The sequence below is a fragment of the Zootoca vivipara genome, chromosome 2, assembly GCF_963506605.1.
Source record: "Zootoca vivipara chromosome 2, rZooViv1.1, whole genome shotgun sequence".
NCBI lineage: Eukaryota > Metazoa > Chordata > Lepidosauria > Squamata > Lacertidae > Zootoca > Zootoca vivipara.
In genome coordinates this window covers 33733389-33758775 of record NC_083277.1, presented here as the reverse complement: position 1 = coordinate 33758775, position 25387 = coordinate 33733389, and the positions used below count along the sequence as shown (strand labels likewise).

Genomic DNA, 25387 nt, shown 5'->3' with positions numbered 1-25387 from the left:
TTTATCTTCCCCTTGACCATTCTGTTTGTGTGTTAGTTTCCCCCACAAGTGTAATACTCCCGAAAAAGTTTATTCTAACAGTCCCTGGTGACCCCTTTCATACCTTTCCAAATTGTGATCACTAAGTGGCTGATCGGGGCTTTTTTCAGAAAAAAGATATTTGGAACTGTTAATTGTGGGTCTGGATCTAAAGTATGTGTTGATTAGTTTTATTCTTTAATTCCTGGAAGAGAGAGACCAAAAGATTTGTGTTTGTGGGCATGTCTAAGATATATAGTGGTACGACCCTTTTATCACGCAACTAAGCCAGCAGTTATGAAAAACCTGGTTGATTTTGGAAAGTTTTAGTGGGTACCACACCATCCATGTGTCACTTTTAACATAATTTATTGGGTGTGTGAGGAAACTAATTTTAGGACTGACTGATTGTGCAATTAGTTCTAGGCCATCTCCTCTATTTCTTTACCACAATCAGTTTCCCATAATTTCCCGAGACTTTCTATAGTACCCATGTCTAAATCTAACAATATTCCATCAATATTAGAGACCAAACTTGTATTACTGAATCAATATCTGTCACCTAGATTATAGATACTCTAAGGCAAGCAAAGGAGGTAGGGCTTACTCTTTCATTTTAGCCTGTGCAAAGGAGGATCGTTATTGGAGTTTTTGTATCCAGGTCAGGTTAATAATGCAGTTTTTAAACAGATCACAATATTTAATTCTCTCTGTATTTACTTTGTGAGTATCGGTATGCAATCCGGTTTAATCTGAGTTAGAATGTTAAGTAGTATCTGATGCATTTCTTATGCAGCAGAAGCTTCCGGGAAGAGCCACAGGTCAGGGAAAGCGCTCGTGCTTTGCATTCACAAGGCGCAATACTCAGCGATGCTGTCAAAAAGGGTCGTAAGAGGGGGAACGGATGAGATGCTCATTGAGCCCGGATAACGTGGGCATCGAGAACCAACGGTTAATTACAAGGTCGCTTCACACATTCATATTTAATAAGAAAAAGATGACAGCCTTCAAAGTGGCAAGGGCAATACTTGGCCAGATGCAACGGAAGACGGGCTCCTGCGCTTCTTCAAATTAACCTAGAACAAAATTCAGCAGGTGTTCAGCTTCTTTTACCTCTGGAGCAGTTTGCCGCCTGCTTTAAACCAGCCTGCTACCTCCGCGCATGGGCATGATTTCACAGTGCCAAGTGGAGCGAGAGAGAAGGCGAATAACGTGGTCAGGACAGGAGGGAAATACATACGAAGCGCGATTGTGAGAATGAAAGCAGGAAATGGGTTTAAGAAGAAACAGGTTTGCATTTCTTTGCGGAGCGGGGTTCGCGCTCCCGGCCCTTTCTTTTTCTTTTTCTCCCCCTCCCCCCACTATCATCTGCCGCGGGAGACGAAAACAGCAGGTAACCAGTTCCCTTGGAATCCGTGATCCCGAAGAAAGATGCTTAGGGTTTGAGAGGGAAGGCGGAGGAGGAGGAGGGCGAAAGAGACGCCGAGGGAAGTCAGCTGACCGCTTTGGCTTCACGTGACGTCCCAGTCAACATGGCTGCGCCCAGGCACAGGCCGCTTTGGTTCGCTCTCGCTTGCTGGGCTGTGTGGCTCCGCGCCGCCGTGTGCTTGGAGGGAGGCCAAGGCACTTGTGGCTGCAGCAGCGCCAACCGGGCGAGCGGCGAAGAAGCGGCCGCGAGGAAGTACTCCCTGGAGGCGAATGCCGCACATCAGCCAAGAGGCGAGCCGGAAAGCCCGCAATCGAAAGAGGAGGGCAGGCAGGTAGGTGGGTAAAGCGAAGCGGTCGAAGGATAGCTGTGGGGAGAAGAAGGGGGCGGTGCAAATGGTGGCACTGCAGAGACCAGATTAGGAGCACGGCGAAGTTAGGTGAACATGTTCCAGTGGACTCTGCAGATGGCATTTGATCCGAACCAATGGCTTCAAGGTACAAGAAAGGAGATTACCACGGAACAGCTTTCTGACAGTTCGGAAGTGGAACAGACTCCCACAAGAGGTGGTGGGCTTCCTTGGTTGTTGTTTTTTAAAGCAGAGGACTGGATGGCCACCTGTCATATATGATCTAGCTGAGATTTCTATATTGCAGGAAGCTGGGCTACATGACCCAATCAGAGACCTTTCCAACTCTACAATATGATTCTAAGAGGACCTTAAACAAGGTTACCCAGGAGGTATCCTTAGAAGTGCTGTGTGAATGGCTTTGTGCTTAAGTCTAAGGCATTGATGGTGAACCTTTCAGAGACCGAGTGCCCAAACGGCAACCCAAAACCCACTTATTTATCGCAAAGTGCCAAGACGGCAATTTAACCTGAATATTGAGGTTTTAGTTTAGAAAAAAAACAACTCATACATTAACATCTTTTGCAGGGGTCAGCAAACTTTTCCACCAGGGAGCCTATCCACTGTCTCTCAAACCTTGTGGGGGCTGGACTATTTTTTTGGGGGGGATGAACAAATTCCTATGCCCAGAGATGCATTGTAAATAAAAGGACACATTCTACTCATGTAAAAACATGCTGATTCCCGGACCGTCCGCAGGCTGGATTGAGAAGGCGATTGGGCTGCATCCCGCCCCCGGGCCTTAGTTCGGGGACCTCTGATCTTTCGTCTTAAAAGAAAAACACAATAACAGAGCTTTCAATGATACAAACAACTTTTTTTTGAAAGGTAAAAGTTTGCATTTGGCATACTTTTGAACAATTAATGTGATTTTTGCTGTTGTACGCATGCAGATAATTTGTCTAACCTTGCTGAACTCAAGGCGGCTTACTCCCGAGTAGGAACAACAAACTGGCAGGAGGCCCTGGCGCATCAAAAGTCAAGGCCTGCTCAGCCGCTTGCCAGAGTTACCACGGGTTACCACAGCTCTAAACGCTAGAGCAGGAAGGCTGGTCGGACACAACTGAGCATGATGGTGGGGAGGCAGAGCCAGCCCAGAGGCAGCTGTCAGGTTTGGTTATGGTGGCAGATGGGCTTGGTCAGTGACTTGAGTAGTGGTGACGCTGGCTTTGGACGGAGCGGCAGTTTCCCAGCATGAGCCCTCCTCTCTCTGCCCCCCAGCGCGGCCTCGAGGGTGAAAATGGTGCCCAGCAGTGCTGGGACCATGCTGGAAGCGGCCAGGAGCCTCCTGCAGCGCTGGAGCACCAGTTTCACCCCTAGCTACGGCCCTGCTGGAGCAATGGCGTGCGTGCCCACAGAGAGGGCTCAAGAGTGCCCCCTCTGGCATGCTTGCTATAGGTTTGCCACCACTGATCTAAGGCTTCCTCAGTGCGTACCCTTGAGTACCACCAGAAAAAAACCCACTGGCCTTTCTCAGCCTGGTGTCATCCAGATAATTAGGGCTACAATTCGCATCTCATCCTGCTTGCCAGGCTGACTAAAGAGCTCTAGGGAAGTGACTGTGCAAAGGCAAAATCACTCAGACCTATGCCTAGAAAGCACGACTAGTGGAAAACCTTTTGGACCTGTGCTTGCTGGGCATGGGGCAAACAGAAATGTGGAGGTAGCCATAGGTTTTCCTCTTCAGCTAACATATCACACAAGAGCTGGGTTGATCAAAATACCATTTCACCAGCTACCTTTGTTTAGTTTGTTGTGAAGAGGCCACATTTCCTCATCAATAAACTTAAGTATCTTTTCTCCTGTGACACCACCCCACTATCTTGTGGACTTTTTGTTATTTCTATCAATAATATGACCATTCCATACCTCAGATAGCAGGAATGGAATGATTTGTACAAGTTCTTTTTCACAGCTCATGAGGATCCTGGAACCATGATTGCTTCACAGTTTTGATCTGGTCTGGAATTTAGATTCTCCTGTTCATTGTGGCATATAGCCATGTTGGCTCAACTGCACTGGCTGCCAATTAATTTCTGGGCCCAATTCAAAATGCTGTTTTTGACCTATAAAGCCTTAAATGGCTCAAGACCGCAATACTTCAAGGACCTCCTCTCCCCATATGAACCGACCCAGAACCGATGATCATCATATGAGGCTCTTCTTTATGTGCCTTCTCCACAAGAGGGTAGAAACATAAAAATGGGCCTTTTCTTCGGTGGCTCCCCACTTGTGCAATCCTCTCCCTCAGGGAGGCTTGTCTGGCACCTTCATTACATTTCATATATTTAGGCACTAGGTGAAAACATTTCTCTTTAATCAGGCCTTAAAATACAATAATAGTAATAATGCCTAACAACTCATTGATTTGAAACAGGAGCACCATTAATGTGATGGCTCTCAAAGATCTCAGGCAAATCACTTTCTCATCCCTTACAATGGATATTATTTATTTATTTATTTGGCCCTGATCTGGCCACAGTGATCCATGCGACTGTCACCTCCAGGCTTGATTACTGTAACTCGCTTTATGCAGGGCTGCCCTTGAAGCTGACCCAGAAACTCCAGCGGGTGCAGAATGCCGCGGTGAGGCTCCTTACGGGGTCCCTGCCGCGGGACCACATTCATCCAGTGCTCTACCAGCTGCACTGGCTCCCGGTGGAGTACAGGATCAGATTTAAGGTGCTGGTTTTGACCTTTAAAGCCCTATGCGGCTTAGGACCCTCGTACATACGGGACCGCCTCTCCTGGTATGCCCCGCGGAGGACCTTAAGGTCCACAAATAACAACATTTTGGAGATCCCAAGCCATACGTCAGTGTGGGATGATTCAGTCACTGAAGCATAAGAGAAGGGTTTTTGTTCTTCTGCCTTTAATTTTTGAAATGCTCCTGTTCTTGTGTGTGCTCCAGAGATAACCGAGGGGTGAGCTATTAATCTGTGATTTCTGAGCCAACTTGGAACAGCTACCTTAGCAGTAGTGAGTCAGCAAGAAATGGGAAGATAGGCAGAGCTGCAGTTCATACCTTCACCATAGTTTTGCATTTTATTTAGATCAAAAGAAACGCACACACACAAATAATTGCACCCCGCCAAGCAATAAGCCAAGGAAGAGAGAACACAGAACTCCTCAGCTGATGGGTGCTGTTGATGATGATCACAAGGCATTTAGGCAACTGCTGCGCTTGAGAGATGCGGCAGGTATTGCTAATATCAAATCCAGCCCAAGCTTAGGAAATAAACAGAATTCTGTTGAAAGCATGTGTGTCTCTTTTTCCTTTAGGGAACTTCGCAGTTGTGGGTGCACTGCTAACTTTCGTGCCCATTTTGTATTTGGATTGATTATAGAGAAATCAAATGGGCTGGGAAATGTTCTACCTGTTAAGTATTTTTGCCTGTTAGGTGGTTGTGTCCAGGCACAGGAGGGATAAAGAAAGAAATCTATATATATAAAAATGTAAAAATCGTGAAACTGCGTTCTCCACTTTTCTCCGTAACCGCTTGACCGATCGTCCTGAAATTTTGACACAACGATCCAGGCCACTCCCCAAGCGTTGTTGGGGACAAAAATCCCTCAAATCACACACCTGGGCAGGTATAGACCTGGTTTTCCACCAAGTCAAACAGGTGGGGGGTGGGGTGTCCGAATAGAGGGCAGGGATACGTAATGGGTCAGAATAGGGTGGGGGGAGACACAGGGATGAAACCTGCCCTCGCCACAGTATCTCGCCTCGACTCAGGGGGACTCTGAGGCTCAGGGGGATATGAAGGGGGGCTATTACCCTCCATTTCACAGACTAACGCACAGCAACGCGTGCAGGGCCAGCTAGTAGAAAATAAAAAAAGATGATCCAGTCTTAGAGCACAACAGTTTGGAACTGAAGGCAGAGCTGTGGAGGTTTATTTGAATATAGGCTCTGTAGTTTTTGTTTACTGACAGCCTTGTTGCTTGAGACTTACAATAAACCAAATACTGTATATTAGTGCTGTTTTGAAAGGTCCAATCTACCATCTTGATTCAAGATGGCATCCAAGTGTTATTCAGAAATAGACTTTCTGCCTCCCTGCAGTCAGGATAGTCTGTACTGCATTATTTTGTCTTCATTTGTTCTTCAAACTTTATCTCAGTCTTCTTTGAAGCACACCTTTATGTGTACCCCTATTCTCATTTACCTCTTTTGCATTCAGTGCCTAACTACTGATTCCTCATCCCGCTCTGTTTTGCCTGTGTAATACAGTAAAGCTTCAGATATCCCCATATCAACAACCTGAAACTCCCCCAGCCCCCAGCCCCATTGATTTCAATGGGTCTACTGTGAGAAGCACTAACATTGAAGATTACCCAATATGACCTCAGTGTAAAGTTGTTGGTCAGTGGCACGCTGATGGCCCTACAAGTGCAACAATTGCTTCTTTCCACATCCAGCATGGAAGGAAAATGAGGAGCTTTGCTGATATGTACTTTCCTGAAACTGCCTCCTTCATTTTGCAGATGGCCTCTATTCCAGCCGGAGTGTTCACGATGGGAACTGATGAGCCAGCTATAGAACAAGATGGAGAGTCACCCGCCAGGAGAATCCACATCAAACATTTCTTCATGGATCGCTATGAAGTCAGCAATGCAGAATTTGAGAAGTTTGTGAATGCCACTGGCTACCTCACAGAGGTAGGGAATAGAAATGTTTGGGGTTTTTCCCCACGGCAATATTGCAGGAAAACAGTAACTTACAAAGCGATCGTATGTGATGGATTAAGATAAAATAAAATAAATACTATAATACAGGCGACTTCCCACTTAAGAGGGGGTTACGTAAGAGGGGGTTACATTTTGCCGATAAGCAAAATGTGTGGAAGTGGGGAGTCTCGTCAGAGCAGGGAACAAGGGCAATTTAAGAGGCATCAGAAATAACTTTTTCTTTTATACTGTACCTTTGTCTCCTGAACACCAGAAAGGGCAGGGAACAGCCCTTCTGATCCTGCGGCAATACAGTTTCCTGCCCAACAGCTGTTGAGCAGGGTAGTGCAGCATTAGTGAGAGGTCCCGTGCGCCATTTTGGGAGCCCATAGGTTCTTTTTAAAAAGCCTTTCAAATATTTATTGCTGGACTTTTGGCTCACTGACATCCTCCTCAGACTCTGAGGAGAGACTCCTCATGAGCCTTGAGGACTTTCCAGCTCTTTCTTGCCATTTCCAGGATTGCTTGCTTGCTTGACTGACTTATTTTCCGGTGCCGCAAGTATACATGATAGCCGCTGACTTCTGGTCCTGCCCCTACTTAATAATAATGCAACATATGTAATGAAATGTTTTTGCATTAAATAAAATAAATTCCTTAGAGACCAACTAAGTTTGTCATTGGTATGAGCTTTCATGTGTATGCCCACTTCTTCAGATACACTGAAACAGAAGTCACCATGTTTCCACCTTGTTTTTGCATAGTGAACCATTTTCCATTGATTTGCTGGTCTTCAAATCTCACCTTAATGACAAGTTCATTAGATGCTTCTGATCAGGCTGCTTTCTTTCAGCTTCTCTCCTACTTAATAATATATCTCACATGAGCATGATTGTGTCCCGCAAGTTTCATTTCAGCTTTTAAAAATAAACTTCTAAATGATAATAATAATAATTGAATTTGAAACATTATAAAATAGCATTCCCAATCAATGGAAGTAGAAATGTTTGCTGCAGCTGCCATCTTCTCTTCTAATCAGAACCAACAGTTGTTTATTATTTATTTATTTATTACTACTACTATTGTTTCCTATTATTTATATACTGACCTTCATTTAAGGATCACAGGGTAGTTTACAACAGAAAAACACAAAAATGCATACCATAGTAATAAATAAAAACAATACCCTCCCTCCACACAGTTTAAAAGGCCATAGATTGTTTAATTAGCCAAAGGCCTAAGAGAAGAGGAATGTTTTTGCCTGGCACAAAAGTGCCAGGGCCAAGCCTCCTTGGGGAGAGCGTTCGTGAAGCAGGAAGCCACCGCAGAAATGGCCCTTTCTCATGTTGTCACCCTTCAGACCTCTTGTGGAGGAGACATACAAAGAATGGCCTCAGAAGATGATCTCGGGGTCGAAGTCAGTTTATATCTTAACAATGGCTTTAGGAAGTATCAGCGCCATCTTCTGTGGTGTTAAGTACCATCTATAGATATGCTTCAAGGTAAGCTCCCTTCTTCTGGCTGAGATGGATTTAAAGAGAGGTTTAGACCACAGTTTAGTCCATTGCGTAGGGTATATTTCGTAGTCTAAAAAGGACCCCTGACCATTAGGTCCAGTCGTGACCGACTCTGGGGTTGCGCGCTCATCTCGCATTATTGGCCGAGGGAGCCGGCGTATAGCTTCCAGGTCATGTGGCCAGCATGACAAAGCCGCTTCTGGCAAACCAGAGCAGCACATGGAAACGCCGTTTACCTTCCCGCTGTAGCGGTTCCTATTTATCTACTTGCATTTTGACGTGCTTTCGAACTGCTAGGTTGGCAGGAGCTGGGACCAAGCAACGGGAGCTCACCCCGTTGCAGGGATTTGAACCACCGACCTTCTGATCAGCAAGCCCTAGGCTCAGTGGTTTAACCACAGCGCCACCTGGGTCCCCTATTTCGTAGTCTATGAGGGGGGGAAATCGCTTTAGGAACGATCATGACCTTGAGCAGAGCGATCTTGTCATCTCCCTGTGAGTCTGCCGCATGGCGTATTACTTCCTTTAACAACAAACTCTGAATTGCTGTTAGGGAGGATTAATTAAAGGCCATTGTGTGCTTAATTGTCTGATTTGATGCTTTTTTCTTTTGACATTTTGGGAATAAAAACACTGGTGCTGCATGCATGCAAATCCAATTGACTTAGAGTTGCCTCTTCTCTCCCCGCTTCCCTTTTCTTCTTCTCAGGCAGAAAGATTTGGAGATTCCTTTGTATTTGAAGGTGTGTTGAGTGAACAAGTGAAGACTGGAATTCATCAAGCTGTGAGTCACATACTTACTAGCTATTGTGCTTTGGCCTGATAATTCAAGGCTGTGAACATTTTATAGTAATAATACTAATATGTCTGTTATATTCAAAGTACGTGGGGACCTGCAAAGATGTGTTAGATTTCAGTACAGGAAACATTATCATAATTATTTTCAAGGATTATTAGTTCACATTAATTTTGTCCATTGTATTCCTCAAATTCCTTGGGAGAAGAGCAAATACAAGTACTGTACAAAGGAATAAGTATATCAGAAGTAAATGAGGACGTTGTGGCTGGGTTATCTCTCCTTTCTAGGGGTTGATGCAGTGACCCGTGCAAACTGCAATAGCTACAGAGCTGTGCCTTTCCTTGTAAGCAGTAATTAGAATAATAGAATTGTAGAGTTGGAAGGGACTCCCAAGGGTCATCTAGTCCTACCCCCTGGCGATGTAATTGTTGTCATCTCTGTCCATCTGTCTTTCACAGGCTCTGAAGATGCCTGCAAATTAGTTGGTTGGCACCTACGATGTGCTTTTGGGGAGCTCCTAGAAAGGAAATGTAGCTCAGTGGGAGAGCATCAGCTTTGCATGCAAAATTATTGATCATTTTACTCATATAAATTACTCAAAGTGATCTACAAACACAATAGAAATACTGAAACCAATTCAAAAAGACACAATGAATAATAACTCTTTAAAAAAAGAAAAGAAAAGAAAACCAGCTATATAAATGAGGCCTAAAAGAAGCTACAAATACTTAAAAACCCTTAAATTTAAGGGCCAAAAACCCAGGTAAAAAAGTTTTTTTTTGACTGGTGCCTAAAGATGGTGCTGGGGAGAACATTCCAGAAGTAAGGAGCTGCCATTGAAAAGGTACGTTTTTTGTGTAGCCAGCCTCCAGACCTCCCATGAAGGAGGCTCATGGAGAAGGGCCTCAGATGACGATTGCAGGGTCCAGATCTGTGATTCCTGCATTGCAGGGGATTGGACTAGATGGCCCTTGGGGTCCCTTCCAGCTCTAAAATTCTATGAATACAACCCTAAAAATCAAGGTGGTGATTATACCTGTATAACAACAACAAAACCTTGCTAGGCTTACGGAGCTGATAAACTGTTCAGAATCAGGATAAGTGTCTTGCAGTGCTGTGCAGATATTCCCCCTCTGTTTTGCTCCTGCTTTTCACCTGAGAAATACAGTTTGCCGAGGGGGGCAAGAACACATTAATTTCCCCTTAAACACATGAAGGGGGCCTCTTGTGGGCTTTCAGTTGCATTTTGGCTGGCTGTTCGGGGAGAGCGCCAGGTGACTTAGTGTTTTTGTACCTTAATCAGTTTAGCTTTTGCAGAAGTGATTCATCTTACCATGCTCCCACTGTGCTCTCAAAGGAAAATATTATGCATTGGATAAATAATAGCACGCACTGGAGCACATTGTGTGCAGAGCTTCTAGGTGCAATTAGACCTTGCCGGGTTTATTCTTTGTCGCTGAAGAAAGTGGAAGCTGTGAAGAAAAGGGGAGAGAGGAAGCTTAACAAATCTGTTAAGCCACAGTTTAAGAAACCAATGGAGTGTTGACTCTGACCCGATACATGTGGCAAAACAAAACTCCCTCGCCTCCCTCAACTCTTTGGGGAAATGGGCCCTGCTTCTGCTGTTGACAATCTGTGAGGTGGTGTGTTTGCTGCTTGTAGGGCAAGATGTTGTTGTTGTTTAGTCGTTTAGTCGTGTGCGACTCTTCGTGACCCCATGGACCATAGCACGCCAGGCACTCCTGTCTTGCACTGCCTCCCGCAGTTTGGTCAAACTCATGTTGGTAGCTTCGAGAACACTGTCCAACCATCTCGTCCTCTGTCGTCCCCTTCTCCTTGTGCCCTCAATCTTTCCCAACATCAGGGTCTTTTCCAGGGAGTCTTCTCTTCTCATGATGTGGCCAAAGTATTGGAGCCTCAGCTTCACGATCTGTCCTTCCAGTGAGCACTCAGGGCTGATTTCCTTCAGAATTGATAGGTTTGATCTTCTTGCAGTCCATGGGACTCTCAAGAGTCTCCTCCAGCACCACAATTCAAAAGCATCAATTCTTCGGCGATCAGCCTTTTTTATGGTCCAGCTCTCACTTCCATACATCACTACTGGGAAAACCATAGCTTTAACTATACGGACCTTTGTAGGCAAGGTGATGTCTCTGCTTTTTAAGATGCTTTCTAGGTTTGTCATTGCTTTTCTCCCAGGAAGCAGGCGTCTTTTAATTTCGGGACTGCTGTCACCATCTGCAGTGATCAAGGAGCCCAAGAAAGTAAAATCTCTCACTGCCTCCATTTCTTCCCCTTCTATTTGCCAGGAGGTGATGGGACCAGTGGCCATGATCTTGGTTTTTTTGATGTTGAGCTTCAGACCATATTTTGCGCTCTCCTCTTTCACCCTCATTAAAAGGTTCTTTAATTCCTCCTCACTTTCTGCCATCAAGGTTGTGTCATCTGCATACCTGAGGTTGTTGATATTTCTTCCGGCAATCTTAATTCCGGCTTGGGATTCATCTAGTCCGGCCTTTCACATGATGAATTCTGCATATATGTTAAATAAGCAGGGAGACAATATACAACCTTGTCGTACTCCTTTCCCAATTTTGAACCAATCAGTTGTTCCATATCCAGTTCTAACTGTAGCTTCTTGTCCCACATAGAGATTTCTCAGGAGACAGATGAGGTGATCAGGCACTCCCATTCTTTTAAGAACTTGCCATAGTTTGCTGTGGTCGACACAGTCAAAGGCTTTTGCATAATCAATGAAGCAGAAGATGGCAAGATAGATAGCCTATTTTAAATTCAGCTAGAAGGGTCTTGTTCAGCGGTGGCCATGTTCCCCCCCCCATCCTTTGAAGATGAAGGATTCTGATATATGCTGTGAATGGCAAAAGATTTTGTGATTGCCAGACTCTGCTCCTGTTCGTGGGATGGACAAGTCTGACAGACATATGGTAAAGCTGGGAACAGTGTATGCTCCAGCAATGCTTAGTTTTAAGTGTCAAGCTCTGGTTTTCAGAAGCCTGAAGAGGCGTCACTGCTTCCAAATGGGGCTCTGGAGCTGAAATCTGTTGGGAGTTCAAGCTCAGTTATTTCCCATCACCCCTGGCCATTGGTCATGCTTGCTGAGGCTGATGGGAGTTGTAGTTCAGCAACCTTTGGCTGGACAAAGGGTCCCCACGCCTGCACTACAACATGCTGACTCTCAGCATCACACAGGCACATAAAAGGGGAGGGCTGCATAGACTCAAGGTTATGGTTTTGTGTCTAGAGCACAATTTTAGTTTTTTGAAAAGGCATGGCCTGTTGAACCCAAAGCTGATTACTACTACAAAGGCCAGCGCTTCAAGGCCTGCTGTTTTGTAGTGGCTGGGCAGGGGTGATGGTGACATTTGCCTTTTGACAACAAAACAATCCCCTCAAAGCCAGGCAGGCGGGGAATGCATGCCTCTCTAAAAATATTTGCCCGCCGTATTGTTTCCCCCCTCAAGGAATTGTCAATTTTGGCAGGGAGGTAGAAATGCTGTAATTAACTCCCCCCCCCCCAAGCGTTTGTTTGCATGCCTTAAAAAACAAACACATGTGAAATACCAGCAAAAAAACATTGCAATAAACATTGGGAGATTGTCCATCTCTCCCTTAGAGCGCTGTTCAGGAAACAACCATTTTAATATTCTGTTTGATAATCTGTGCCTCCACATTTTACTGTTTTACCCTGAGTCAAATGGCAGAATGCCTTTTTTTTTTAAAGCAGCTATTCTGTATGTCATGGTCCTTGGCCTAACTCAACAGGCATTGTCCCTGATGCTTGCAATTGGAAGCGAGTTGGAACTGGCTCATGGCCCAAAGTGTTAAAACGCTGTTGCTTCTTTCCAGCGATTTCCCCTATTTGGTTAGAGTAACTTTTAGAGGACTGTCCTTTGCCTTGTTTTTCAATATGTATTATTAGGACATCCTGGCATGCAGAACATCATCTGGGTAGGCATGGAAAAACGATATTATTCTGATGACTTTGGCCAGCAGCCTAGTGATGCAGGGAGTTGCTTTTCTTGTGGTTTGGCATTCTTAACCTGTTATTTAACAGTTCACCCCAAAGTGTTTCCCCTTTCAAGTATGTAGGCTGGAATGGAGAATACAAAAGCAACATCTGGAGGAATATTTGCTGCTTGTTGTCTTTTTCTTTTTAAATCCTTACATTTAAAGCATTAAATACAATGCAGTTTTGTTGCTAATTTTCTAAACTTCGAGCTCTCAGTTGTATGTAATTTAATACTGCACACCCACCCACCCACCCTCCCTTGGGTATAAATTGGATGGTGCTGGCAAGGCCAGGGCTGAGGAATTCATACAATTGACATTCAGGCTTTATGATCACAGCCATTGACGCCATCTAAGGAACTAACAAGGGTCATACCTAAAAATATTGATTTTCACAGGCATTTGGAAAGGCAAGTCAACTTTGCATCAGGTTCCCAGTCCAAGGATGCAAAGTTGGATCCAAAAAGCAGGCAAGATTAATTTGTTTGGCACTGGATACTTGGTAGAAAAATTGCAGAGCACAAGAATACAGACCAATAAGGATCAAAGGGAGGCTAGTTTGACATGTGTGTTTTTATTCTTCTAAGTAGCCGCTTATGACAGCAGTTTATCAAAACTTTATGAAATGTGGCCTCCTAAGCTTATTAGATCTTCTGATCTTTAGCCTAGAAACCTGACTGTCATATCCCCTGGGCTGCTACTTCCCTACATGCTGGGGGTTTGTACACACTTCTCTATGATGGCTTTTGCATGGCCCTTTTTTTTTTTTTAAATGCTGCTTGTCCTGCAGTACTTCCAAACCAACTCAGCACCAACCCATTGTATGGTGTCATGGATTGTATTCAACCAAGTCATTCCATTTCCACATTTGCAAGGTCTTAACCTCTTTACCCACCCAAATCTGCTCTGGGAGGTTGTGAGAACCGCACAACAGATTTGTGGGTGTGCAGGGAGAGGAAATCCTGTTGCGCAGAAGAAGGCCTTCCACTAGGAAGATGAATTAGTTGGATATCAACCAATATTGGGGAATGGGGTTATATGTGTTTGGTTTTTCCACTGCGGTATTTGAACTAGAGGCCTGGGGAGCATGTGTGTATTGGTTTGTGTGACTTTTTCATCTTTCCCTTTTTTTGATGAACCATGTTCTGTAAAATCTATTGGAAATACCTCATCCATATAGGTTAGTGCGCAACCTCTGCCCAATTCCCGAGGAGGCCCTCTTTTCTTTTTGTCTTGAGCAACTCTTCCTTCTTGGTATTATTTGCATTGCGGTATCTCTGTATGGTTGGTGGCTGCTGTTTTCAAATTTAACGCAATTCTGTTGCTATGGAGGCAGAACATTGAACAGAAGTAGGTCAATTCAGTACAGGGTCCGATGTGCTTGGAAAGCAGAAAAGCTTAGCTGGAGAGAAATGTGGATCAGGTGAGCACCAAAGGTGCCTTGTGGACAGTCTGTTTGGAAGAGTACACGGACCTGTGTTTAAGCTGATATCTTTCTGATCGGGGCTGTCAAATACGCTGAAGTGGACAGGGAACGTGCCGTGAGACAGGTGGGATGATTGTCTTGTTTACTTTGCGTGGGCAAAAAAATAAATCGGGCCTGAAATCCTAAGAAGACTTGTTGCTACCTTAGTTGACAGAGGTGGGGTTGAGCAATGGGAATTGTGCAGGCTGTCTCCGTTCCGGCTGCTGGAAGAGGAAAACTGAAAATAAAATAGCTGCCACATCGGTCGCTGCCCACAGAGTGACGGGGAAGCTTTGTTGGGTACGTGGGATGATGATAATGTGTCAGCTGATCCCATTTACTTTGGGGTCAGAGACAGAATTGAGGTTGGCAGTGAAAAAGACAGGCAGGTACTTATTGAGGTGTCATCCTACAGACGGAACTTGGATAATGTATTGCCTGTTTTGCAAAGTCTGTTCCTGAGTAGAGAAAATGCTATGCTTGTCACTTCACAGCAAATGAACACTCTCTTCAGGAGCAAAGGGTGGCAGCCTGAGGATGAGATCAAATATGATGTGAACTGGTGTCTGCTGACCAAAGGAGCTTCTACCTTCCTCTCCCTGGCCCCCCCAGCATGCTTCCCAAATTTTCTCCGTAGCGTTAGAGGACAAGAAGGCAGACATGATTGGAGGTTGCCCTGAGTCAGTGATGCTAAAACCAGCGGGGTAGTGCTCATGGCAACAGTTTCTCCCCATGCCCACACCATTTTTAGTACATTAAAAAAAAACCATATTACGGTATTGCCCAGAAGGATGAATGCTTTCCCACTGTACTAAAGAAGCTTAATGCTGAACACAACACCAGCAAAGCTACCTGTCTCCCTCCCCAGTAATTTTCCTATCATTTTATATTCCTTTCCCATTCTTTTTTTTATTATTTGAAAGCTGTGCGCCCACCCCCTTTCATGGGTAAACATATTGGGATGTTCTTTCGTCTGAGAGAACTCTGGTCTTCTATCCTTTCTCTTCCCTGCTCCTACTAGGAGGCTGACAGCTGCATTGTGCAGCATGTACACTTTGGGCATTTGCCTTAAGGGTGGCTACCCTAAGGTTACACTGTAGTGTCTCATCTTCCAGCTAATGAGGAGGCTAGTTTCTAACCACACTCATGCAGCCTTCTCTATCCTCCAGAACAAGAGGCATTGCCAGAGTTCATGGGTGCATTCCATCCAGGCACAAATGCTCAAGGAGGCTCCAACAGAGGGCCAGTGAGAGGTGTGGCTGAGGAGTCCCAAAAGCCTGGAGGGCTGTGTTTGAGCCCTGGGCCTAAGGTTCTCCATCCCTCACCTAGAGTTACCATCTGGCCTATGGACTCGCTATTTCGGGAAGATACGAGAACCAGACAATCTTTCCCCAGATTGTGGGGCTCCCAACCATTATAACCTCTGTTTTATCCAGCTTTGGTTTGCTCATCTGCAGTCGCTCCACAGCAGCCTGCACTAATTCAGAACCAACACTGCTGCTCTTGAATTTGAAGATAATGAAACTGTTAGGGTTGCCAGACTCAATAGAGGACAGGACTTCTGTGCCTTTAATTGCCCTGCTCTCTTTTGAGTCTGGAAACCTTAAAGAGAAACCAGAATACCCTTTGTTTATGCTGGTTTCTCTTTAAGGTTTCCAGACTCAAAAGAGAGCAGGGCAATTAAAGGCACAGAAGTCCTGTCCTCTATTGAGTCTGGCAACCCTAGAAACTGTGAGCAGATACACAGACTTTATTTAAAGCCTATTCAGCGCACATTTAAAGCTCACCCCTTGGCAAAACAATTTTGGGAACCATAGTTTATTAAGGGTGCAGGAAATGGTAATTCTGTGATGGGGGGCGGGGATAGACACAATTCATGGTTTCTTCCAAGTGTATGGTTAATGGTAAACTTCAAATGGAGTGTGGGGGGGGAAGCCCCTCTCAACCACTGGATCTAGGGAGTACCGTGGTTTTCTTAGCAGCAGTGGCCAGCTCTGCAGCTTGGGAAGAAAGCACCTCTTTGCATGAAAGAGGTTGCTTTGATTTAATTAGCCATAAGACAACCCCTGCTGGATCAGACCAAAAGCCTTTTTTAGCTCTCTTCTTGTTTCCTGCAGCAGCCAACCAGATGCCTTTAGGAAGCCCACAAACAAACATGAGGTTTCACGGTCTTCTCCATGCACTGTTTCTGCATCCATTGATACCAGTAACCAAAAACTGAGTCATATAATTTCCAGTGACACTTCTGCTTTGCTTCAACTGCAAAATCTAAGCTTGGAATACTTGTGAGAGGTTTTTTTTTACAATAATAATAATAATACAAAAATTGCCAAAAACATGTTACATTAATAAAAACCCAGCTTTCATTCTTCTTTTTGTCGATTGTGCTACTTCTGATAGGTAACATTCAATACAATTTCGTGAGAGAATACAATAGAATTCACTTCAATTTAGTTAATTGAGCTTTTGGGAAATAACTAAAGGTAAGGCACTAAAGCTTCCTAACAAACAGGACAAACAGAATGTTCACATTCATTTTCTTTTATTAAAAAATGGCATTTTAATGGATTTGTTTTCGACACTTAGGCACACCCAGCATTAGAGTACTGGACCTCATTTTATTGGCTTTATTTTCAGTAAATGGTCTTTGATGTCAAAGTGAAAATGCTTAAGAAACTGTTTGGATATTATCTCCGCACTCCACCCAGGGTGTGCTTCAGGCTCACACATTTACCAACACATTTAAATCTTATATTGAAGCAAAACAAATGCATGGACTGAGAAAGCCTACATTTATTTGATAAACTAAATAGGTTTAATATCCATGCTTGAGAGAGACCATAGTTTAGACAGTCACTTCTGCAATGGGGTGCATGGGTGTGTGGGGTGTGTGTGTGTGTGTGCGCACACACACACACACACACACACACACAGAGGCATATGCAGTCCTAATTACTGATGTCATATGCATAAGATGGTAGTTTGGGGTGGGTGGGAGAAGAATGCTCAGTCCTTAAATGCACTTCCCTTGGATTTCCAAACATTAGCTGCTATGGGTGCTATTGTGAGTTAAAGGGTGGTAAACAAAGCAACGATGTCTCTTTAAATGGACATTTTCATCTTCAAATCTGGAACCATTTCCAGTTTTAGAACACACAGGCTTGCCAACCTAAGGGAATTAGAAGTATTTTCATGCTTTTGTAAATAACCACTATGTAAACAGTCATCTTCAAAACAGATATATACCCCAGCGATGTTCCATAATTCTTATAATGCAACAGCATGACAGTATTGCATTAGTCAGAATCTAAATTATCAAAGTAGACAGGTTAGCAATGGTACAATAAAGGGACCAAACTTTTGTTTGGTAATTTATAAGCCTTACTTACCTCTTGCAGAGTAAAGCTTGAACATGCAACTGTGGCAAGTATCCCAAGACCTGCAGGGAAAAAACAGATTTACTATTGATGATTTATATGACATATTTTAAGTTAGCAAAGCGCTATGGAATGTTATTGCAGGGTTTCTTCCCCCCCCCCCCCATGTTTTCCCAAGAACTTTGGCTACTACCATACTTATTTTGTACGTGGACAACAGAGAGTGTAAAAGGATCCTCTCCCTCTCCGGCCAACATTGTATTGGCAGCAAACCCAGTTTTGCTGCCAATCATCTGCTTCCATGACTAGCATCTCTGTAGGAGATGGTGTTTGTAGACAGGTTTTGCTGCATTCACACTTTTAGGCCAAAGATGTATTAATTCGCACATGAAAAGGTCCATACTTTGGTGGCCTCAGCACTGAGGCCAATAGCTCAGTTGCTAGAGCAACATGACTCCTTCATTAAGCTTTTAGGTGCCGTCTCCTCAGCTGTATGCTCCAACCTGTGGGTTTCTCATTCTTGGAGCTGCAGTCCTGAGTCTAACTAAAAGAGCAGGAGCTCTCCTCGTACAGGATGGTGGAGCTTTTTTTATCAGATTAAGTATTGTGTTGCACAAGCAACAGTCTCTCCATTAGTACATTCCATCATCACAAACGTTTAATTGAGAGGAAAGAGGTTTTGAGACCTTTCGCAGTAAGCAAAGGCTGTGTGGAACCTGGCCCACAAAAGAATTAAAGATCTTGTTGTAAGACATAGCCTGGGTTGTTCGAGTGCAGATTAAAGTGTGCTTTGTTATAAGCTTGATATACGCACACTTCTGTCAGCCATAGCCAGCTTGCCTAATGGGCAGGAATGAAGGGAATTGGTTGGGCATAACGTTTGGAGGGTGCCACATTGGCTACTGCTGGCTTAGGTGTTTAGGCAGGCATCCCCAAACTTTGGCCCTCCAGATGTTTTGGACTACAGTTCCCATCTTCTCCGACCACTGGTCCTGTTAGCTAAGGATCATGGAAGTTGTAGGCCAAAACATCTGGAGGGCCGTAGTTTGGGGGTGCCTGTGTTTAGGGAAAATGCCTCTATTTCATAGAAGAATCATATAAGAGTAGAGTTGGAAGGAATCCCGGGGGTTATCTAGTTCAACCTCCTACAATACAGGAATCTCAAGGTAAAGGTAAAGGACCCCTGGACGGTTAAGTCCAGTCAAAGGCGACCATGGGGTGCAGCGCTTGTCTCGCTTTTCAGGCCAAGGGAGTTGGCATTTGTCCACAGACAGCTTTCTGGGTCATTTGGCCAGCATGACTAAACCACTTCTGATGCAACAGGACACTGTGACGGAAGCCAGAGTGTATGGAAACGCCGTTTACCTTCCCTCCACAGCGGTACCTATTTATCTACTTGCACTGGTGTGCTTTCAAACTGCTAGGTTGGTAGGAGCTGGCACAGCACAACGGGAGCTCACCTCGTTGTGAGGATTCGAACCGCCGACCTTCTGATTGGCAAGCCCAAGAGGCTCAGTGGTTTAGACCACAGCGTCACCTGCATCCCTAGGAATCTCAGTTATAGCATCCATGACAGATGTTATTGTAAGTTGTTTTAAACTGAGTTTTAAACTGAGTTTAATATTGCATTTTATTGTTGTAGCCTATGACAAAGGGTGGGAAGTAAATAAATGGATACGTAATCACACGAACACAAACACTCCACTGTCTACCCGTCATCCCTATTTGGGAGCACTTCTTTTTCCTGGAAGAAGTTTATTATGCTTCAAACCCTAAACGGGATTTGGGAGTGGGGGGGGGGGAGACACTGAGGCAACAAGTTGTGACTTTTCTCCCCCCCCCCACTCCACAATCCCCTCTACCCCAAGTGTGTATTGCATTTGGCTTTGAATTCAAGTTGGTTGGTATGCAGCTGCCAGCTTTAGGCATTATGTAACTTCAGAAAATAAACTGCTTTTACAGAAAAGTGAGATTGCTATGTTTCAACATTTTAAAGGAAGCTTGGCCATGACCTGATGACTTGGCAAGGCTAATACTGCCTTGTCGACAGAACACAGATTTCTTTGCGAGAGCAGTGATGGAGCTAATCTATGGTCATGATGATGTGAGTTTTGTAAGCTGATCACACACACAAGAATGCAAAACGATTGATTGGAGGTTTCTGCCTGTGAAATACATCACACCATATCTCTGCATTTGCAATTATGCAAGCATTTCCTTCCGAGATCTTGAGCCTGTGCTTGTTAATGGATCAGGACTCGGTCACAATAATATGCCAAGACCGGAACAGAGGCAGGCTTTAATTTGAGCCAGGGCAAAGTAGCAGGACCTGTTTCATTGCCAAGTTTCAGCTGTGGGGTCTGCGTGAAGAAGTAAGAGAATGCAAATGTGTACGGATAAGTTCCTTTGTCTCCCCACTCAGTAGTCACACCCAGTCTCTGAAAATCTGGGATAAAGAGAGAAGACTACTAAATCAGAAGTCATGACCCTGAGGTAGACCAGAACCCTCCTCTATACTTTGGTATCTACCCTTACTTTCCTTTGGAACTTGGTACCTTGATCCCAGTGAGACGCGAGTGGCGCTGTAGGTTAAACCACAGAGCTTAGGGCTTGCCGATCAGAAGGTCGGTGGTTTGAATCCCCATGGCGGGGTGAGCTCCCATTGCTCGGTCCCAGCTCCTGCCAACCTAGCAGTTCGAAAGCACCTCAAAGTGCAAGTAGATAAATAGGTACCGCTCCGGCGGTAAGGTAAACGGCGTTTCCGTGTGCTGCTCTGGTTTCGCCAGAAGTGGCTTTGTCATGCTGGCCACATGACCTGGAAGCTGTACGTCGGCTCTCTCACCCAATAACGTGAGATGAGCGCTGCAACCCCAGAGTCGGTCACGACTGGACCTAATGGTCAGGGGTCCCTTTACCTTTACCCTGAACCCAAGTGGAGAATCCAAAGCACACGTCAAAACTTATTGCAACCCCATAGCATCTCTGCAAAGCACCATCTCTGCTCCAGTTTCCCTATTAATGCCATATCACAGAATCCCACAAGTGACTCCCATCGTATGCCTTTCCCCCCAATTCTGGGACCTTGTTCCAGCTGTGCTATCACCATGTTGCTGTCTGATGCTCCCACTGTTGTTAAAACAGGTCGATTATAAATGCTGGCTCCGCTTGGGTCAGAGTGGGTCTGTTGGAAGGCTCTGTTGTAACTGCACATTGATGTCAGTTGAGAAAGAGCCAGGCTTGTTGGTCTGATTCTCACTTTGGATATGAGAGATCTTCAGGGCAGGTGTGGTTCTCCATAGGCTGCATATCAAAATTATGGGTGTGGCAAAAGCTGCAGTTCCGAATGCTGTCTTCCAAAGGTTTCAAATTATTTTAAATAATGTCTTTATCATTCATACATTATTATTTTTTATCATTTATTCATTATTAAACAGAGGTCCCCACCCCCATTTTTTTAAATGACAAATTTTGAATGGGGTTTGGGAGTGTCACAAAAATCTTTTTTGGGTCATAGAATCCCAGTAGGGGACCTGCAGAAGCAATACGTTTTTAAAAAAATTAAAAACTTAATGGCACGTGGTGGGGGATTTGAAGGCCACAAAACCTGGTTTGGCCTCACAGTATCACATGTATCAGCCTTTCTCAATCCCCAGATGTTGGACTACAACTTCCATCATCCCTAGCTAGCAGGACCAGGGTCAGGGATGATGGGAGTTGTAGTCCAGCATTTGGTGGCCCAAGGTTGAGAAAGGCTGCTATATTATTATTGTTGTTGTTGTTGTTATTATATTGATATATTATATTATATTGAAAAGAAGATTCCCTGGAAAAGACCCTGATGTTGGGAAAGATTGAGGGCACTAGGAGAAGGGGACGACAGAGGATGAGATGGTTGGACAGTGTTCTCGAAGCTACCAACATGAGTCTGACCAAACTGCGGGAGGCAGTGGAAGACAGGAGTGCCTGGCCTGCTATGGTCCATGGGGTCACGAAGAGTCAGACATGACTAAACGACTAAACAAAATTATTATTACTATTACTAGACACTGAGGGGACCAGAGTTTTGGAGTTGGGGGGACGGACAGATATAGCCTGCTTTAGAGCCATTGTTAGTCAGCACTAGACTAGACAGCCCAATGCTCTTAAGTTTATATAAGGCCAGGGTGGGAAATCTGGGGACCTTCAAATGTTCTCAGATTCCAACTCCCGCCAGCCCTTTCTAGAATGGCCCGTGCTCATGGATGATAGGAGCTGGAGTTTGATAACATCTGAAGGGCCACAGCTTCCCACCCCTGCCTTACATCACTCTTGACCTTACAATACATCATCATATAAACCTACAGGGCCAAGATTTTTGTTATTGCTGTAGGAAAATAAAAACATCTATCTGCTTATTAACAAGATTGCAATTGTAATTTTGTGAGTGAATGATTAGGGCAAATACAGGAAGGGCAACATCCAAAACTACTCAAAAAGCACCAAAGGCAGAAAGTTTTTAGGTACAGAATACATTATCTTTGGAGCAGAGGATTGAGTCTGTTGATCCATAGAGCCCTCCTAAGGAGAGTCAAACACAGTGAAGTCCATATTTTTCTCTCTAGTCAATACTCCCTACATCTGTGTTTCTGCCCCAACCCTTTTCCTTTCCGACCTATTGCTGCTTCTGTTGCAGAACACATTTCCTTTGATCCGAAGCATGAGAATGCAAGGTATTAGGAAAGCAATTAATCTCCTTAGTTACAAGAGAAGGATTGTGGCATTAAATGATCTGGGGCGCTTATATCTCTTACCTCATTAGTACAAAGGCTAATTAGATTTATAACAATTAGAAAGCTTTACAGCATTCTGAGAATTTTTGGGAAGGATGTAAGATTTAGGCAGCTCACTCTATTTTGAACAGAGCAGCTTGAAGCATACTTAGAGGATGCTGGAGAATAATTGACTTAATAGGCACTTGGAAGTTTTCATTCTGAGGTTACGACATTGTTTCAGCAGAGGCACTGCCCTGGGAATCATGGACGTACCTCACATTGGAACTTGGCTTACCTGTAATGGGTGACTGTCATTTTCTCTTTATTGCAGTGCAGAGTATGAACTGGATCTCATCACAGCACCCCCACATGTAAAAAAGCATGGATAGCCAATGTGGAATTTTCCAGGTGTTGTTGTTGGAAAACAACTCCCATCACCCCCTGCCATTTGTGCACCTGCACTTTTCAAATTTTATTTTAAGGGAAAGCAAGATCTTGCGTAGTACAGGCTGGGAAACAACAGGCCCTGGGCAGCAACAAGCCCAGCAGCCAGGGAGTTAGCATGCTCCCTCCCCCTGTTTCTGTTGTCTTCTCAGTTTTAGAAACATAATACGGGCAAAAGCAATAGAGATTAAAACTCTAATCCTGTTGATGACTGAAAAACCTGAAGCTTTTACAATGGCGGAATACCTAAAACTTTAAACTGGGACATTGTTGTGATGTTTACACACATGCTGGGGGCGGGGAAGGTTATTAAGAAATCCCTAGGCAGGGCTTTATGGATATTCTGAGCCCTTGCAACTGGAATTAGTTTGGATGACGTATATTCAGCATGGAAGCATTCCAAATGAGAGAAAATGTTCGTGGTGTAGTATTTCAGACGGAGGAAGGCGGAAAAGAAACCCAAAGGTGATCAACGGAATAGGATAATGGAATATAGGAAACTGTCTTATACGAGGCCACACAATAGTCTAACATCAAACTACGGTTTTATGATCCTGGCTTGTTCCAAAGCTAGTAACCATAGTTTCCTTGTTTGGACGAAACAGGAAACCATGGTTAATTAGAGACTTCCTGGACAAATCACAGCTTCCATAAAGAAATTGTGATACAGACAAGGTGGTTGTTCGAAAGCAGTTTCATGTACACTTATCTGAAACAGACCATTAACTGCCAGTTAAAAATGTGCACCAGTCATTTCCTACCCCCCCTTTTTACTGCCAATGATAACTTCCTTATTGAATGACCTCTGATAGGCTGCCAACACTTTCTTTGCCTGTTTCGTTTTAGGTGGCCATTGCTCCTTGGTGGCTGCCTGTTAAAGGAGCTAACTGGAAGCACCCTGAGGGTCCCGATTCTAATATCTCAAACAGGTGAGCCTCAGATAGGTATTGGGTTTCAGCTGTGGTATTTAAGGCTGCTTCTCACTGGATATTTTGAATAAAGGATGTACGGTATGTACATTTCATCAATTATGAAAGCCACATTATTTCTAATGCAGCTTTTAAAAGAGAGGTAGAGGACCTTGCTCTGTCCTTTAAAAGGAAGAGCAGCAGTTTTTGAAAGCCATTTGTGCCCATAATTGATGTAGGGTGCATATACTTTGCTCATGGACATCTGTGCCCAGATACTGAACACTTAGTGAGAAAAGGGCCCTTAAGTACATCATCTTCTTCCTGTGAGTAATGAGATCCCTAGCTTCCTGCTCTTTGACCTGTCTCTTTCCTTTCAAGTTTCCATGTTTTTCTTCCATTTTCCTCCCGTGAACATTGATCGAAGCGTTTCTTTGCTAAAAAAACAAAGACAATAAAAATAAACAAAACATTTCATTGTATGTTATTAAGACCTTCTTTGAAAAATGGCACCATGGCTAGTGAACAGCATTAACCTATTGATACGCATAGGGTCTGAGAACCTATTTTCTGTTAATAATAATAATAATAATAATAATAATAATAATAATAATAATTTATTATTTATACCCCGCCCATCTGGCCGGGTTCCCCCAGCCACTCTGGGCGGCTTCCAACAAAACACTAAAATACAGAAATCCACCAAACATTAAAAGCTTCCCTAAACAGGGCTGCCTTGAGATGCCTCCTCATATTCTTTACAGAGTATTTGAGGAGGATGGAGGGCATGCAGGGTTTCTCTTCATTTCCCCCCAATAAAGCTACCATGTTGTATCAGGGAGCACTGTAATATGGTGAAGTATTCTGGGCTTTCCAGACCTTTTGGACCACAATTCCCATCAGCCCTGGTGTGATGGTTGGGGCTGATGGGATTTGTAGTCAAAAACATCTGGAGAATGCCAAACTGGAAAAAGGCTGCAATAGACACTTAAAAATGCATATGACTTCAGATAAAAACAGGACATTTAAAAACAAACCCTAAGAGAAACTTTTATATTCTGATTTTATTCTGTGAACTGCCCTGAGACCTGCGGGTATAGGGCGGTATATAAATTCATTAATTCAATAAAATAAAATAAAAAGGCTGCTCCAAATCCCCAGCACCAAGAACACAGATTTGAGAATTTTTTGGGCTGTTTGTAGAATATGTTAAAAGTTGTGTCACAGCTGTTTGGGTTCTTCATATTTGCTCCTTGGAATGGCCTCCTTTTGCTCTATTATCTGAAGTTGTGTATATTTTTATATTAGTTTTTGCTTGTCAATTTTAATGTGAGCTGTTAAGCTGCCTCACAGGTACGTTTTCTGTTAGGCTAATTTTATTAGGTTGAATCAAGTATGTAGCAAATCTCATTTATATTGTCAAAATACAAAAAGCCAAGGTAGCTAGAAGTGGCTTCTGCAAGGCAGGAAAAGAGGGATGGAAGAGCAGAAAATGACCTAAAAGGCCTCAAACATTCATGGAAAGCTTTGTTCTACTTCATTTATTCTCAAAATTTATGCCTTCCCTCCT

General features: G+C 44.0%; 1 protein-coding gene across 3 annotated transcripts in view; it reads left to right on the top strand.

The window, feature by feature from the left end:
- Positions 1-1493: 1493 nt before the first annotated feature.
- The window catches only part of SUMF1 (sulfatase modifying factor 1), a 61593-nt gene continuing 37699 nt past the window's right edge, over positions 1494-25387 (top strand). The window contains exons 1-4 of one of the 3 annotated variants that reach the window (XM_035106599.2): positions 1494-1778; positions 6345-6518; positions 8754-8828; positions 23756-23838. In XM_035106599.2, coding sequence (XP_034962490.2) covers positions 1551-1778; positions 6345-6518; positions 8754-8828; positions 23756-23838 — 560 coding nt within the window. In that variant the 5' untranslated portion in view covers positions 1494-1550. The other 2 variants (XM_035106598.2, XM_060271355.1) reach the window with 2 other exon arrangements.